The sequence below is a fragment of the Protomyctophum parallelum genome (genome assembly GCF_964188405.1).
Source record: "Protomyctophum parallelum genome assembly, chromosome: 21".
NCBI classification, from domain to species: Eukaryota; Metazoa; Chordata; class Actinopteri; order Myctophiformes; family Myctophidae; genus Protomyctophum; species Protomyctophum parallelum.
The window spans coordinates 10300169-10315818 of NC_139713.1; the positions used below are offsets into that span (position 1 = coordinate 10300169).

The 15650-nt window shown below is 42.6% G+C and overlaps 1 protein-coding gene across 3 annotated transcripts in view; it reads left to right on the forward strand.

Annotated features, from left to right (window-relative positions):
* Positions 1-15650, forward strand: part of lamc3 (laminin, gamma 3) — a 163315-nt gene that overhangs the window by 43059 nt on the left and 104606 nt on the right. For all 3 annotated transcript variants that reach the window (XM_083793995.1, XM_083793996.1, XM_083793997.1), the window contains exons 4-6: positions 3965-4131; positions 8034-8222; positions 11110-11227. In XM_083793995.1, the coding sequence (XP_083650121.1) occupies positions 3965-4131; positions 8034-8222; positions 11110-11227 (474 nt within the window). The remainder of the gene's footprint in view (positions 1-3964; positions 4132-8033; positions 8223-11109; positions 11228-15650) is intronic.

Sequence of the window (15650 nt, forward strand, 5' to 3'; positions counted from 1 at the left end):
TAGGGACGCCAGGTTGAAGGTGGCTAAAAAGCTTCGGTCACTTCGGTTGCAATATCCTGAAAATATCTATTTGATATCGACCAAGAAATGGACGACATCAACCAGACACGTGGTTCTCAAAGTGGTGTCCAGGGGCCAGGGGGACCTTTAAGGTTCCAAAAGGACCCTTAACTCATTTTGGGCGGGAACCCCTTTTGGTGCTATTTAGCTATTGAAAAATAGCAGATCTACAAGCTCATAGCGCGCCACCGAGTGGCGCGCTATGAGCTTGTAGATCTGCTATTTTTTGAAAAATCGAAGAACTGACTGACATAGAAACATAGCTTTTTCAGAAAACTGTCATTTTCATTTTCAACAGACATTTTTAGAATCTGATCTCAGGTCTTATTATGGGTTTCTTGAGAAGGACTGATCCAGATTAACATGGGTGTGGGGCTGTGTAGTTGTTGTTGTTGTTGGTACCTCATTGACAACCAAAATAAGTGTGCTGCAGGCATCAGGCACACATCTGGATCCTGGACATCTGGCTAATTGTGACAGAAGCTGCCTCTCGGTCCCTGTCCTCCCAACACAACTCCACAACATGCGTAGATGGAAAACCCACTGCGCTGCTATCGCACAAGACATGAGCAAATTGTGTTTATATTTTAAAGAGAGTCTCTGAGATGTTTAGGCTTAATCTGCGAAGAAAGTGAAGCAGCTGGATCCTAGGTTGGTCATTTATTTTAAAGTATACAGAGACAATTATGAGGTACAACAGCAGTGATTCTCAAAAAGGAAATATAGGGGCGCTAGCCCTTCCAATAGATGTCTTTGTAGCCTGGCATATTAATGGCGCAATCGTTCACTTTGTACGCACCAAATTTTGTACAAAGTATCTTCTGGACGTATATTTCTTTCCAAAAAAAGCTGATAGCCACGCTTTTTTTTTTTACATGGATTGTGATTGGATAACCCAGGGGTCGGCAACCCAAGATGTTGAATGAGCCATTTTCGACCAAAAACATTAATTCAAAATCTATCTGGAGCCGCACATTTTTTTAAGCCTTAAAATGCTTATATAATGAAGACAACAGGGCTGCAAGTGGATATTAGCCTATCTATTAAAATAAAGTGCGCTATGGTTTAACTTTCATTACATTATTATGCCATGTTTTGTTGCGGCCCGTCACCGTTTATATACCTGCACAACAGCGCAGTTTGTTCGATATCAATCGCATCACACGACTCATCACAGGCAACCGAGAATGCTGGGGCTGAATTGATATCATTGATTTGTTGACTGGTGATGTTGTTTGCCATTTTTATGGCTCTGTCTTTGACTGTCTTTGCGGAGAGAGGCATGTCTTTAATTTTCTGTATTATCTCAGTTTTGTTTTTGAAGTCTGAGAATAGGTGCTCTGATATTTTAATGAATGACTCCTTCATATGGGCGCGTTCGGAAATAGCGCACTGAGCCCACTGTGCAATGCAAACTAATAGGCGAGTGTGCTCCGGTGTGGTATTTCCGAACGCGCCCTATAGTCACCGTCTGTGAACGGCTTGCCACGTTTTATTATCTCCCGGGTTGCAACGAAACTAGCAGTAGTGGTGGAGTACTGGAGTTTGAAGCTGCGAACCACTTTTTAAAAGTTAGTTTGCTCTCTTCTGCAGTTCTGCAACAGCCCTCTTTCTCTCATTCCCAGCCGGGTGGTCAGCTGCAAACTTAACATGCTTTCCCTGGAAATGTCTTTCAATGTTACTTTTTTTGTTGCTTGATAGTTTGTCACTGCAGATTAAGCATATACAGGCAATCCATCTGCATTGGCTGTGAAGGCATAAGCGTCTGTCCACGAATTGTTAAAACCTCGGTTTTCGTCGGCTATTTTCCTTTTTCTCCCTGTAGAAGCCATAGCGTAGCAGCAGCCTCACACACACCCACCGGTTTGTTTACACCTGTCTGGCGCAGCATGCGAGTGTCGCATGTTATGACACAAATTTTAGTTGACATTATGTGCTGAAACTTAATATTTATTCTACACATTTTTACAAATTTGGGAAACTTAAGAATGTTTCTGTCACGTTTTGCCTCCTACAGAAACCATAAATGAAAAATAAAAATGTGAAAAAATAAACATTATACATTTTCATCGATTTTTTTGTAATGCTACAGAGAGCCACCAGGGGAGTGCTCAAGAGCCGCATGCGGCTCTAGAGCCGCCGGTTGCCGACCCCTGGGATAACCCAATTTTGATTATTTGAGTATAGTTTTGACTGCCCCCTGTCCCCTCCCCCCGTTAGCCATGCAAAAAACTATGGCTGCCATTTTCCAAAATGGATGCTGTCAAAAGTCCCTGACTAAAAAATTAGTCAGGGAGCCAGTTGCCCAAAAGATTATGCTATGCAATTATCTCATAAATTCCAGTGGGATGTAGAAGTGGCGTAATATCAGCAACGGGAGTTGCAGCACAAGCCTCGACACAGTAGAAGAGAGTAAGAGACACAGCTATAAGGTTTTTTTGAGTGGTGCAACCACTCCTGTCCTTGTACCCGTTTGTGTGTGTGTCTGTGTAAGCACGAGTATGTGACTTAATAATAGCAGTAGGGGGCGCCAGAAACAGTGAGAGGGGTAGTGTCTCTAATGAGAGAGAGTGAGAGAGAGAGGGGGGGGGAATTGCACCACTCAGTTCACACGTGTGTGATTTTTAACTGATGAGTGGATGTTGGTTAGCTGGCAAATAGGCCTGCTGTGAATGCACGCGTGCGTGCACAGTGCACACACACACATACTGTACACACTCGCAGCGCAGAAGTGTTTGCAGCACTTTATGTTCAGGGACAGCTGGTGCCTTACAAGTGTCACCAGCAGCGCGCGCGCACACACACACACACACACACACACACACACACACACACACACACACACACACACACACACACACACACACACACACACACACACACACACACACACACACACCGTGGAGCCACTGAGGGGGATAAACACTGTGCCTGATCCCAGGCTATGTTTATGCCAGGGAAAACCTAATGGAAAGTGACAGCTCCTCACACTCTCGTGTGTGTGTGTGTGTGTGTGTGTGTGTGTGTGTGTGTGTGTGTGTGTGTGTGTGTGTGTGTGTGTGTGTGTGTGTGTGTGTGTGTGTGTGTGTGTGTGTGTGTGTGTGTGTGTGTGTGTGTGTGTGTGTGTGTGTGTGTGTGTGTGTGTGTGTGTGTGTGTGTGTGTGTGTCGTGCGCGCATATTCTAACATACCAGAGATACATTGAAAAGTTACGGTGCCGTGCAAAAGTAACAAAAATAGCAGATGCACAAGCCCACAACGCATCGCATCGTGACATGTTGGTGTAGATCTTATTTTTTTGCTATTTTAAGTAACACAGGTGTGTCTTTGGGCATTATGAATAATAATCCAATTGAAACCTACGTATTAACAATAACGTGTGATCTACTATAAGCCTGTTCTTAATAATATCTACATGATTGTGTGAGAAAGACAGTTATTACTTATTATGAAAATATTTGCAGGCAAACATTTCACCTTTAAACTCATACAGTTTCATATAGCTGAATGATACCTCATACATACAGGCTTATTGCCTTTATTCATGACGCAGAACCTCAGAATAATTGACATAATGTTCTGTTTCTGTGAGAACGTACTCAAGACGCAGACAGTTCATACTGTGTATATATATATATGTCGTGGAATTAATCACACAAAAACTAAAAACAACAAACTCTGGGCGTATATGGTCCTTAGAATGTGAACTCACATTATTTCAAACTTTTCTTGCAAATTCATTCGTATATTTTGCCGCGGACCACGAAAAGATTTTGTGGCAGGGACCACCAGAAGAGAAGATTAATTTGTGCTTAAATGTAACATATAAAATATATATAGGATGTACATCTTATAAAAGTTTGAGAACCCGCTTCATTCTAGCTGTGTCTGTCTGTGTCCTCCAGATGTAAGTGTAACGGCCACGGCAGTGAGTGCGTGGAGGGGGACGACGGGAGCCTGGTGTGTGCGTGCCAGCATCACACAGTGGGCGTGGACTGCCAGAAATGTCACCCATTTTACCAGGACCGGCCGTGGGCCCGGGCCAACGGGGACTCCGCCAACGAGTGTCTGAGTGAGTACAACCGGATCCCAGTCTACGAGGGGCAAATGACTAATTAAGTTAGTTGAACAGACATTAAAACCCTCGGACTGCCACCCCAATAGCAGCTTTTCACTGCCTTCTGCCAGCTCTATTCATATTTTCTATTCATCTTTTTAATGCCAATAGGAAGTGTGTACACATCCAGGGGACGTGTGTACACACGTGTGTACACGTCCTAGCAATCTGTCGGTTGGATTAGTTATGACGTTCCCACACGTTGTACGGTCTAAATGGGTTAATAACAAAGAAAATCATGCCATATAAAGAGACACGTAACACAAGTAGTTATTATCCTGTAAAACGCATAGCCATGTACTCAATGTGTATAATAACGCATCACGATATCACGATCGATCACCTTAACTCACATTCACAACACTGCAAAGACACGATACTATTTCATGCGTTTGTTTCGTTTGGGTGCTACGTGCTACTTTGTGCTTTTGGTAGGGCATTAAAACATTAAAATGCCCTTCACCTTTCATTAGGGCCTATTGGGTAGTGTTTCAGGGCATATTGATTTTTGTTGCTGCAGCAAATTGGGCCTTTCCAAATACCTTCGTGAGACGTTACTGTCAAGATTTGACATTGAATGAAGTGAAGATAGTGGGCTGGCTGACAGGCACAATGCAGCTTCCTATTTTAAAATGTGCTCCTGAATTTAGCCGTTGTGTGTTTGCTTGAATTTAAAAGTAATCATGGAAGATGCTTTGGTGTAGTAGAAATAAATCGGGTCTGCCAAGTTTTAGCAAACGAAGTTGGTTTTGATCATATCGTCCCTGCATTACAATGTACCAAGTTATGCCTGGCGTTTTTTTTTACCTTTCATAATTTGCAAACTTTTTAGAGGTGAGCAAACTCACAAAATTGCCCTGTAGGCTGCCTTGAGTTTCGTTCTCCTTGAACGATGAAATTGCCTCCATCCCGCACTCAAAAGTAGGGCTTATATCTTCAGTTAACCCATTCTGACCTGAGATCAGATTCATACGAGGTTTCCACTGGACACACACTGGTCTGATTAACCCATTCTGACCTGAGATCAGATTCTAAAAATGTCAAGTCGTTCTTGGACTTTTCAAAAATAGCAGATCTACAAGCTCATAGCGCGCCACTCGGTGGCGCGCTATGAGCTTGTAGATCTGCTATTTTTCAATAGCTAAAGCACAACATGATGCCAACACAAAAATGGGTTCCCGTTCAGAATGGGTTGAATAGTTCAAGACTTGGTCCATTGAATAGCCTTTGTTTCTGACCATGCTTTGATTATGGGCCTTTGGCACTGTTTGGCATGTGCCCCATTCCATTACCCTCATACACTCTGGATTCTATGATGATGTGATGTCAGCACCTTTTCCTGCCGTTACTCGACACTCTGAAGCAGTGAAGAACTATTATCAGTATTGAGTGTCAGCATTTCTTCTTTTTTTTTAACGATATTTTCGGGGCTTTTTTTGCCTTTATTGATAGATCACAGTAGGTAGACATGAGGAAACGGGGAGAGAGATGGGGGGGCGGGGGAGACGCACAGCAAAGTTCGTCGTGATCGGGACTCAAACCTGTGACACACAGTCATGCTGTATTACCAGCCAAGCTGCCTGGACCGCTAAAGCTGCCAGGCCGAGTGTCAGTATTCCTTGGACGGCAATTTCATAACTGGCATAACTATTTGGCCAACAATAACATCTGATACACAATGGACACATCAAGTGTCCTCATAGTACAAAATAAATTAACCACAAGTCTGATTCCCTCGACATTGCTTCAAAACGTTCCTTTGTTACAATCGAGAAAACACTTTTTTATCATTTTTCACCCCAAATCCATTTGTATGCTAATCAATCATGAGTATATGAGCGTTCTGCTCATATTTGTCCAAAGGCGACTAATGATGGTTCTCTCTCTCTTCCCATGTAATAAAACGCATGAGCGTCACTCATATTCCCCAGCAACATGGAGCCATAAAATATTCATATGTCTATTGCCAACTCAACAGAGAGCTTTGATTCGTAATAAAATGGGCAATTCCCCCCTAAATCCCCCCTTAGGGTAAGGAGGGATTTGATGTTGAAAAGGGTATGAGGGTAGCGGGTGTGTGTGTTATCGGCTGAGTAATTTCCTCTTGTATAAACATGCATTACTGTTATCTAAGTGCCCCCTGACAGACGATTGGCTCCTCATTAGAGGCCTCTGTGAAATGAGATTATAGCAACGAGCCCCTAAATTATGATCCAATCCCAGAACGCATAATCTCTCATATACAGTGCATATATACACCTGCCTCCCTTCCCCCTTCTCTCCGTCTATTTCTGTCTCTTTAATGTTTTTCTCTCTCGCGCTCTCTCATTGATTTTCTCATTGTTTTTTCCCCTCCCCACTTGTCTGTCTGTCTGTCTGTCTGTCTCTGTCTCCCCCTGCCTCCCCTTGTTTCCCTTCTCTCTTACGTATAGCCTGGTTTATGTCATGCTGATGTATGTAAATAAGCGAGAGAAAGAGAAACTGCAAAAGCAGCAAACCTGCAACACTCCAAATTAGGAGACTAGTTTTATAGGTGCAACGCTCAAAAGTACAAATGGGATTAAAGGAATAGCCTATAAGAAATGTCTTTTCACTTGGTTTATTTACCTCTGACGGACAACGGACGTGTTTCGGAAAGATGGGGCCTTCCTCATAACCGACGCACTGTACGAAAGCGGGACAAAATAACCGATCTACAAGCTCACTCTGCGTTGTGAGCTTGTAGACCTTCTATTTTCAGTGCGTGAGTATGGAATGTTTGGTCCGTTTGTTGTTGCATTTTTCTAATTAACTTTCAGCATGATTGATCACACAGGTTTAAAAGTTTCATGACATTAATTTGACTTTTTTCGGTTTTCTTTTAGGTTTTATGACCTCAATTTACACCCACACAACCTGAACTTTGAACATTCAGTGGATTTTCTGTGATCTGGGGGTTTATTTCTGTGTCTGTGAAGCCTTTTGAGCTGCAATGAAAACAGGCAAAACAGTGAAAACAGTGACATCTGCTGGCAGATTTGCTGGCTGTGACAATCATAGCACTTGTTTGAGCCAGAAAACCCAGACCACAGAAAATCTACTGGATGTGAAAAGTTCAGATTTTATGGGTGCAATTGAGCTCAGAAAACCTAAAGAAATTAAAGGTATATTCAGTGATTTCACTTAATTCAAATATCACTTATTTTTTGTTTTGTTGTGATAATCCTCCCTACTATAGAGTCTGCTGGCCATATAAGGAGTTCCTCCCTGTCCCCAGTTAACCCCTGGGGGTCAAAAAACCGTAGGTTTCGTTTTTGACTCTCTATCCTGATTGGATGAAAGGCTGGGTCCCACAGCCAAAAACGAAACCTAAGGTTTTTTGAGTGAAATCACTGAATATACCTTTAAGTAAAATTACAAAAACTTTTTTTTTGTCACAATCAAAAAAAAAAAAACATTGGATTATTTTGATGGTTACTAAAACAAATGTATGTCCATTTTCTGTTTTTAATTAGACCAAATTATTGTAATAACTTACAATAATGTAATAACTTAGTAATAATATGGAATATCCTCAAAGAACATCTAAAATCCTCTGACCACCACATTTTGGTGGTCAAATGCGGAAGTGCAACCGAGCACTCAATGTTAAAGCCCAGCTGCACGGGGTTTCCCTGTCATGCATCCACGGGTCCGCCTGCAGTCCCTCCTCTTACCACTAGGGCCGGGCTCCTCAACGTTGGAGAGCCTCACTGGGGCCTTGGAGTCGACCCATGCGTCACGGAGCGTGTGTATGACTTCCATGTTTGAGTAGTATAGGCCTAGAGGCCATGCATTAACCATGAGGCTCTCTCTCTCTACCTTTTGTGTTTTCCCAGAGTGCAACTGCAGCGGCAGATCAGAGGAGTGCGTGTTGGACATGGAGCAGTACAGGAGCACGGGGAGCGGTGGGCGTTGTGTGAAGTGCACGGACAACACGGACGGAGCCCACTGTGAGCACTGCAGAGAGAACCACTACAGAGCATCCACACAGGACCCCTGCCTGGCCTGCCTCTGCAACAGCAACGGTAAAACATGGGCTATATATGAGAACCACTACAGAGCATCCACACAGGACCCCTGCCTGGCCTGCCTCTGCAACAGCAACGGTAAAACATGGGCTATATATGAGAACCACTACAGAGCATCCACACAGGACCCCTGCCTGGCCTGCCTCTGCAACAGCAACGGTAAAACATGGGCTATATATGAGAACCACTACAGAGCATCCACACAGGACCCCTGCCTGGCCTGCCTCTGCAACAGCAACGGTAAAACATGGGCTATATATGAGAACCACTACAGAGCATCCACACAGGACCCCTGCCTGGCCTGCCTCTGCAACAGCAACGGTAAAACATGGGCTATATATGAGAACCACTACAGAGCATCCACACAGGACCCCTGCCTGGCCTGCCTCTGCAACGGCAACGGTACAATATATGGGCTATGCACAACCAAGGCTGTCACGATTACAACATTTAACTTGATGATTGTCATGCAAACAGTGGCATGCACAGATGGCACCCCCTGTGCCCTTTTTTTTGTACAATGTACACTGTACAGTATGTGGACCATGGTGACATTGATCAAGTCTTGATACAAAAGCTTATAATATATTATTTAGGCCCCACAATCTATAAATCTCACACTATTAAGGCAACCGGGCGGTTCCACGCGCTGCACAAGGTGCCCTTTTTTCACTTGAGCACCTGCCCCTCTAAATGTCTGTGCACGGTGCACGCCACAGTCGCCACTGCATGCAAATAATTGCGTTTGGCGATTTAATTTTGTTTTTGACATTGGAACATATGAATGCATTTTCTTTTGCCTTTTAGGCACTGGGCGGATAAATTATACAAACAATTACCTACATAATGATTCTACAGTATACTTAACTGTTGTAACCAACTGACACACCTTCCAGTGAGGAGCCTTCGTCGCACTCCTCCCGCCCAACACTCCCAGTCCCCGCTGACAGGTGCCGCCCCCAGCCCATAGGAGTATGTGCAATTGGCCCCCTGCAACTGCAACGTTCTGTCAATTAAGCTTTGTAATTGATATCAAACCGGATCACTGTATTATTATTACATTTTTTGCTTGGCCTTTTGTATACAGGCTGACTAAAAAGCTGAATAACTCTAAATCTACGGAGCTCTCCATGGTTATGACAAAACGCGCAATGTTCGGAGGTCTTTTCTGATTATCCGGTGATCCCGATTGGAACATTGGCGTTTTCTAGAATACAAATATTTTTCAACAGCTAAAGTATAACATAATGCTTAAAACACCAAACGGGGTTCCGTCGAGAATGCAAACAAGTAACGGGATATTTCACTTTCAAATGAAATGCATTAGAAGGACATTCTAATGCATGAGGGGGCTGACATTTATTTTTTTACATTAAACATACACACACACACACACACACACACACACACACACACACACACACACACACACACACACACACACACACACACACACACACACACACACACACACACACACACACACGCACACCCCCTTCCTATTGGCATTGTGCTGTCCTTTGTGTAGAGTTTGAAGTGACTTTTGTTCAGCAGATAAGCTGACCAAGGCTGGCAGCAGCAGACACTACTGTATATAGATACTGCTCTCCCCCCCCCCCCCCCCTCCTCCATTAACCACACCTGTGTGAGTTATTATTGAACATCAGTGCTATGGCTGCCAGGCTATTCCGCCCTTCCAAGCCCATTGCGGAGCATGTCTTTGGTAATGGGGTGCTCAGATATTCTGATGTGGCCTTCAGGATATGTTATTAACATTACACTGAAGGGACTTGATGCACTCTGATGATGCAATGGTGTAAGTGGAACATGTACCTTTTTTTTTGCTTAAGTAAAAGTAGCAATACCACAATGTAGAAATACTCTTATCTGTTACAAGTAAAAGTCCTGTGTTTAGATTTTGTTCTTGAGTAAAACTACAATAGTATTTCTTGGTTGAAAATGGTTAAGCAATATACACATTTTGAAAAGAGTGCTACATATGGGACAAGGACATTCTGCATTATGAATACTGAAAGTATATTGATGTATATGATGTCAACACAACATGCGTCCGCATGTCGGACATGCGCTGCTCCTGCGCTTGTGGTTATGGTTAGGTTAGGGTTTGAGGTGGGTTGTCGTTTGTCGGACCAATGACTAGTCTGAACTAAGTACTGTAATGTACTCTAAGTACATTTTTGAATATAGGATGTACTTTTACTAATAAGAGAGTATTTTGTCTGTCGGCCAGGTGGAAACCTCAAAACTGTTACTTTTCAGTATTAAAAAAAATATATAGCAAAAGTAGCACTAGCAGACCTACGAGCTCAAAACCTGTCGCATCACACCGTTATTCCAGTGTTGATTTTGTCGACTAATACAGGGCTTGACATCAAGGCATTAAAGTAATAAATCTTTCCGGACAAGTGCATCAACATTTTACTTGTCCATTGGACAAGTGACTCTTGGTTTCACTTTTTCTGTGATGCCCTAGAATGCTAAAATTTCTTTCTAAAGTTTAAATTGAGCTATGGTTTTGTTATATTACACTTCGTATAAACCAGCAGCAAATTCAGGATGATCGATGAAGTTTCTCCATATTGTCGTTGCTAGGGGCGCCTAAAAGTCGCTAGGGGCGAGCATATCCCACCGCTAGCAACTTCTAGAGACTTTTCAAAGAGCCACACACCAAACGATTTCTACAAATTGATACTTTTTACTTTTTCGAATTTGAGTAAATTTCTTCGCTGCGTACACGTGTCTTTCATCTTCTCTTATTTGATTCAATTTCACTGTGTGCCTCCTCATGTGGATCTACTCCTCCTCACATCTCCACACCGCTGCCTCCACGCCTGTCATCCATCACCCCGCTGTACGGCCTCAGGCTCCGTGAGCTTACAGTGTGACGCGGGAGGACGGTGCGCGTGCCGCCCGGGCGTGACAGGGGACAAGTGCGACATGTGTCTGGCTGGCTTCCACTCCCTTGGCCTCGGTGGCTGCAGGTGAGTCACACAGAGTGACGCACACGTACAGTATATGCATATACACTTGGAGACGCATTGCGCATAATCAAGACCTGAGGTTGATTCTACAAATGCCTTTTTAATCACACATTCAATATCTCAATTTTTCTTTTTAAATAAACAATTATTTATAAAATATATATTAACGCCCAAATCTAAAATGACACGGATGCTTTCCCGGTTTAAATGGGTTTTGCTTAATAGTTAACTAAATGATACGTAAATGGTAAATGGTGCATTTATATACATACATTTATTTACATAGATTGTGCATTACATTCACCCATTCACACGGATGTCGGAGGTTAACCATGCAAGGCACCAACCTGCACATCGGGAGCAATTAGGGGTTCAGAGTATTGCTCAAGGACACTTCGATACTAACTCTGGGGGAGCCCGGGTTTGAACTGGGAACCTTACGGTTCCCATTCGGTCACTCTACCCCGAGCAACTGCAGCTCCATATACTGTACGTAGCTTGCTGAGTTAGTTCTGGCAGATATACTCGAGGGGATCACTCAACGCTATGCAAGTCCCACATGCCACACGCCGCCGTGGCAATCAGCTGACCATTTGGGTGGGGTATTTAAGCTCACCCAAGGTTGCAATCTTCCTGCATTCCTTCTGTTGTCCTTATGAGCCGTTTGCCCCCACCTCCACCCCAGCACCACCGGTGGGCTCTGCTATTTCTGTTCCCTTTGGGGGGGGGGGTGGTTAGGTTATCTATCTCCCTGCTCTTAATGGTGGTTGTGTAATTGTGCCGAGCAGGGAGAAAAATTTAGAGCCGAACGCCAAGATAATATATTATATGCACACTTATATATTCTCATTCTATAACAATTTATTTTGTTCAATCTATTCGTGACTTATCTGACAGAAATTATATAAGTCTGTTTAACGCATAATGAGGCAAAGAGAAGTAAACAGCTCCATTAACGCTGAGGTCAGGAGGGCAAAACATTAAATTCAAATGAGCGCTAGCTGAGAATATAGGATAACATCTGCGAGGCAGCACATTCAGATACTGTACACTGACTCCTCCATGCCATGGATCTTAATGACGCAAGGCATGCATTTTGATCATGTCTAAAGGATTATTCTTCCAACTTTATGACCTGTGTCCGTACGTGCACGCATGTGTCCATTTGCTTAATTGTGTCTGCACCCACACATGTACTTAACACATGTGCATGTGCTTGTTTTGTCTGTTTGTGTGCGTCTTGTGTCTATCCGTATAGTGTCTGTCTGTCTGTCTGTCTGTCTGTGTGTGTGTGAATTATGTTGTGAATTGATATTCATAAGGAGCCCATATCCATGGCTCCCCCTGACCTCAATGCTACCCCGCTCATAGAATGCTAAGTTGTTCTGGCAGTGAATTACATTACAATTTCTATCAGCTTTTCAGCTGCTATACATGCAGACAATGGATTATTAGCTCTTTACAGGCAGGCCTTGAACGTTGACCCTCCTGATTTAGCTGCAGTGACGTAGACACAGGCGCACCGGATGCGACGCAATTTTCTTAAGACCAGAATTCTCCAGGGATCTGTACTTGGTCCCTACTTTTTCCATCCTCGAGTTGGTAACCGAATGGACCCTCATAGATTTTAACTCTTGAGAGTGTGCAATGACTACAATAACTCTCAAGAGTTAGATAATTGTTAAACATCTGCATTACTTAATTTACAAGATATTAGTCTCTAGAGAATGTAGATTTTATTTTTATTTTTATCAAACTCTACTTAACCTGACTCCGCCAGATGGGGCAGTAGAGAGTACACAGGGGGAACCTGTGTACTCTCTACTGCTCCATCTGTCGGGTTAATCTCTACTATGGTACCACATCAAAATCGTATCCAACAACAACAAAATATTCTTTAGTTTTGGGTCTGCTAGGCTAAATCTCATCAAATGGTGGTCCATGGCTCAAATGCTGAATCAATAATGGGCCTTGTTGATATGAAAAAGGTTGAAAACCACTGCAATAAAGCATGAATTGTATGATTCGTACAGTTCCAACTCAAGCAATCTCAGCCAAAGAGGGACAGCCAATGTGATCTATGGGAGAAAAAGGTGTAAACAACATTAATAATGTGGAAATTACCCGTACTTAACTGGACCTGCGCACCCTGCCCGCTATGTCTGTAGAGGTTTGCTCAACGTTGCCATAAATCAAAGCTCAGAGGTCTACTTCATACACTGCATCCTCAGTTGAACTGGTCTCCTTCACGCTGACCAGGGGCGATAAGGAGAGGCTGGACTACTTACTCACAAACACTGGCAACATTTATGTTTGACACATTATTCAAATGTTCACTTTTAGACTGTTTTCCCCTCCTCACGACCAATTCATCACACTCTCTTTCCCCTTCACATACGTAGTCTCTTGTGGAAGATGTGCTCAGATTTACTTGCAATAATAAGTAGGAAGGAACACTGCAGTATAACAATACATTGTATACGTTCACAATTTCACTTGGAAGTACAACAGAATTGGCACATACTTACAGTGCCAAAGTAAAAAAGACGTGTGAGCCATTTTCAAAATTTTCAACTATAAAATAGGGTTAAGTGGTTAATGTATGTTTGGTATTGGTTGTACTGTGTGTGTGCTTTAGTTACAAGTAACTTGTATATCAATCAAATAGTAGAGTAAAAAGTACAATATTTCCCTGTAGTATTGGATGTACAGTAGTATAGTATTGTAAAATGGACGCTCTCAACTAAAGTAGAAAACAAAATACCACAACATTCAAATTGTACATAAGTGCTGTACTTGGGTAAATGTGGCCTACTTTCCAAATGTTCCTTTCCACCACTGAATCCAGGGCGCCTGTTGGAAAGGAGGGACAGATCATTTAGTGTCTAATATTTAACTCGGAGAGCTGGTGTACAAATGGAGCCTTAAGGGTCCATTCGGCTCCTTCTTGTGTGTCTGCTCCCGGAGCTCCAGACCCATAAGGTCCCATTTGCTCCCTAACGATCAATCATTTAGCCGGACCGCACATTGAGAAGCAGCGAGTATAGACAGCCCGGGTTGAGGTGAGGTGTGTGAATTACTCAGACCAGTGGAGCACAACCAGGTAGACTGCTTTGCCTTGGGGATAATTACATTATTCCTAATAATGGCACCTCGTTGAATAGGAAAAACTGATTCTTTCTGGAGGGAAAAGGAACAATCAATCAATGAAGGTGATCAAATAAGAGGAGTAGGACAGATGTGGCACCTGTCAAGGTTGTTGTGACAGCCCCATATTGGCTTTTTTGTTGTTGTTGTTGTGATTGTGTACAGAATCTAATCTAGCAGCTTAAGTTTTAATCAAATGTGCCTTGTAATAATGGTGAATAATGATGAAATGGACCAGAATATACGTCTAGGATTTCACTAAGCAGTGAAATATTGAGGTGCAATCCATAATGATTATGGCCTCCCACATTAGAGACGTTATATAGGCTGGCCATGAGAGATATTGGACTTGAAGGCATATTTCACTTAATAGAAAATGTGGGTAATTTTATCATCTATACTCAAGCTTTCGTGAACACCCCAGACAGTTTTTAAGTTGCTCAATTCAGTAAATATTAATTTTAGCTGCCGGCCTTCATATGGTATATAAGCCCTTCAAACCAAAACATTTTAACCATGTTAGATTAATCGAAAACACCCGTCCTTGGTTCTGGTGATTGATATTTATATTAATACAGGTAGTTCTTCTAACCAAGCAATTGGTTGAAATAGGCTCTCCAGTTGTGCTGAAATGAGCATGACAGCATACTGTACCTAGCCGTTAATGGAAGATTTGAGGATGGATTAATCACATTAAAAATATTATCAGTTGTGCTAATTAGACAGTTTCATCAGAGCAGCAGCTAAATTGGCTTGGTAATTGAACAAAAAGAAAGGTCTAATTACATTTTCCTCCTGTGTTAATAGCTGAATAGGATGAGGCAGGTCTACGCTCCTGTATTTTAACATCAGTTATTATGGTGGTACTTGGAGAGCCAGATATATTCTGTGGCGGTACTTGGTATAAAAAGGTTGAAAACCCCTGCCCTAAGGTATAAGTGGACAATATCAGTCACCAGAACCGCAAGGACGTTTTGTGCCAGGGACCCCCTGAAGAGAACATTTCTATTAAAGAAAATTCAAAATGATTCAATTCAGATACTTTCCCCCAAAATGGCACTGATCAACTGTTTTAAACCGCTGTTCTAAAAAGAGTATTCTGAATTTAAACTCGTATTACAGCAAATAAATGACACAGATGCTTTCCCGGTTTTAATGGGTTATCAATGTAACTTGGAGAATGGGGTAAATCGAACTGTACATCTTTAAAAGCTCAACTTATGTATTCATTTTAGTTTTGTAATGTGCCAAAGTAACTGCCAAAGATGATATCTCC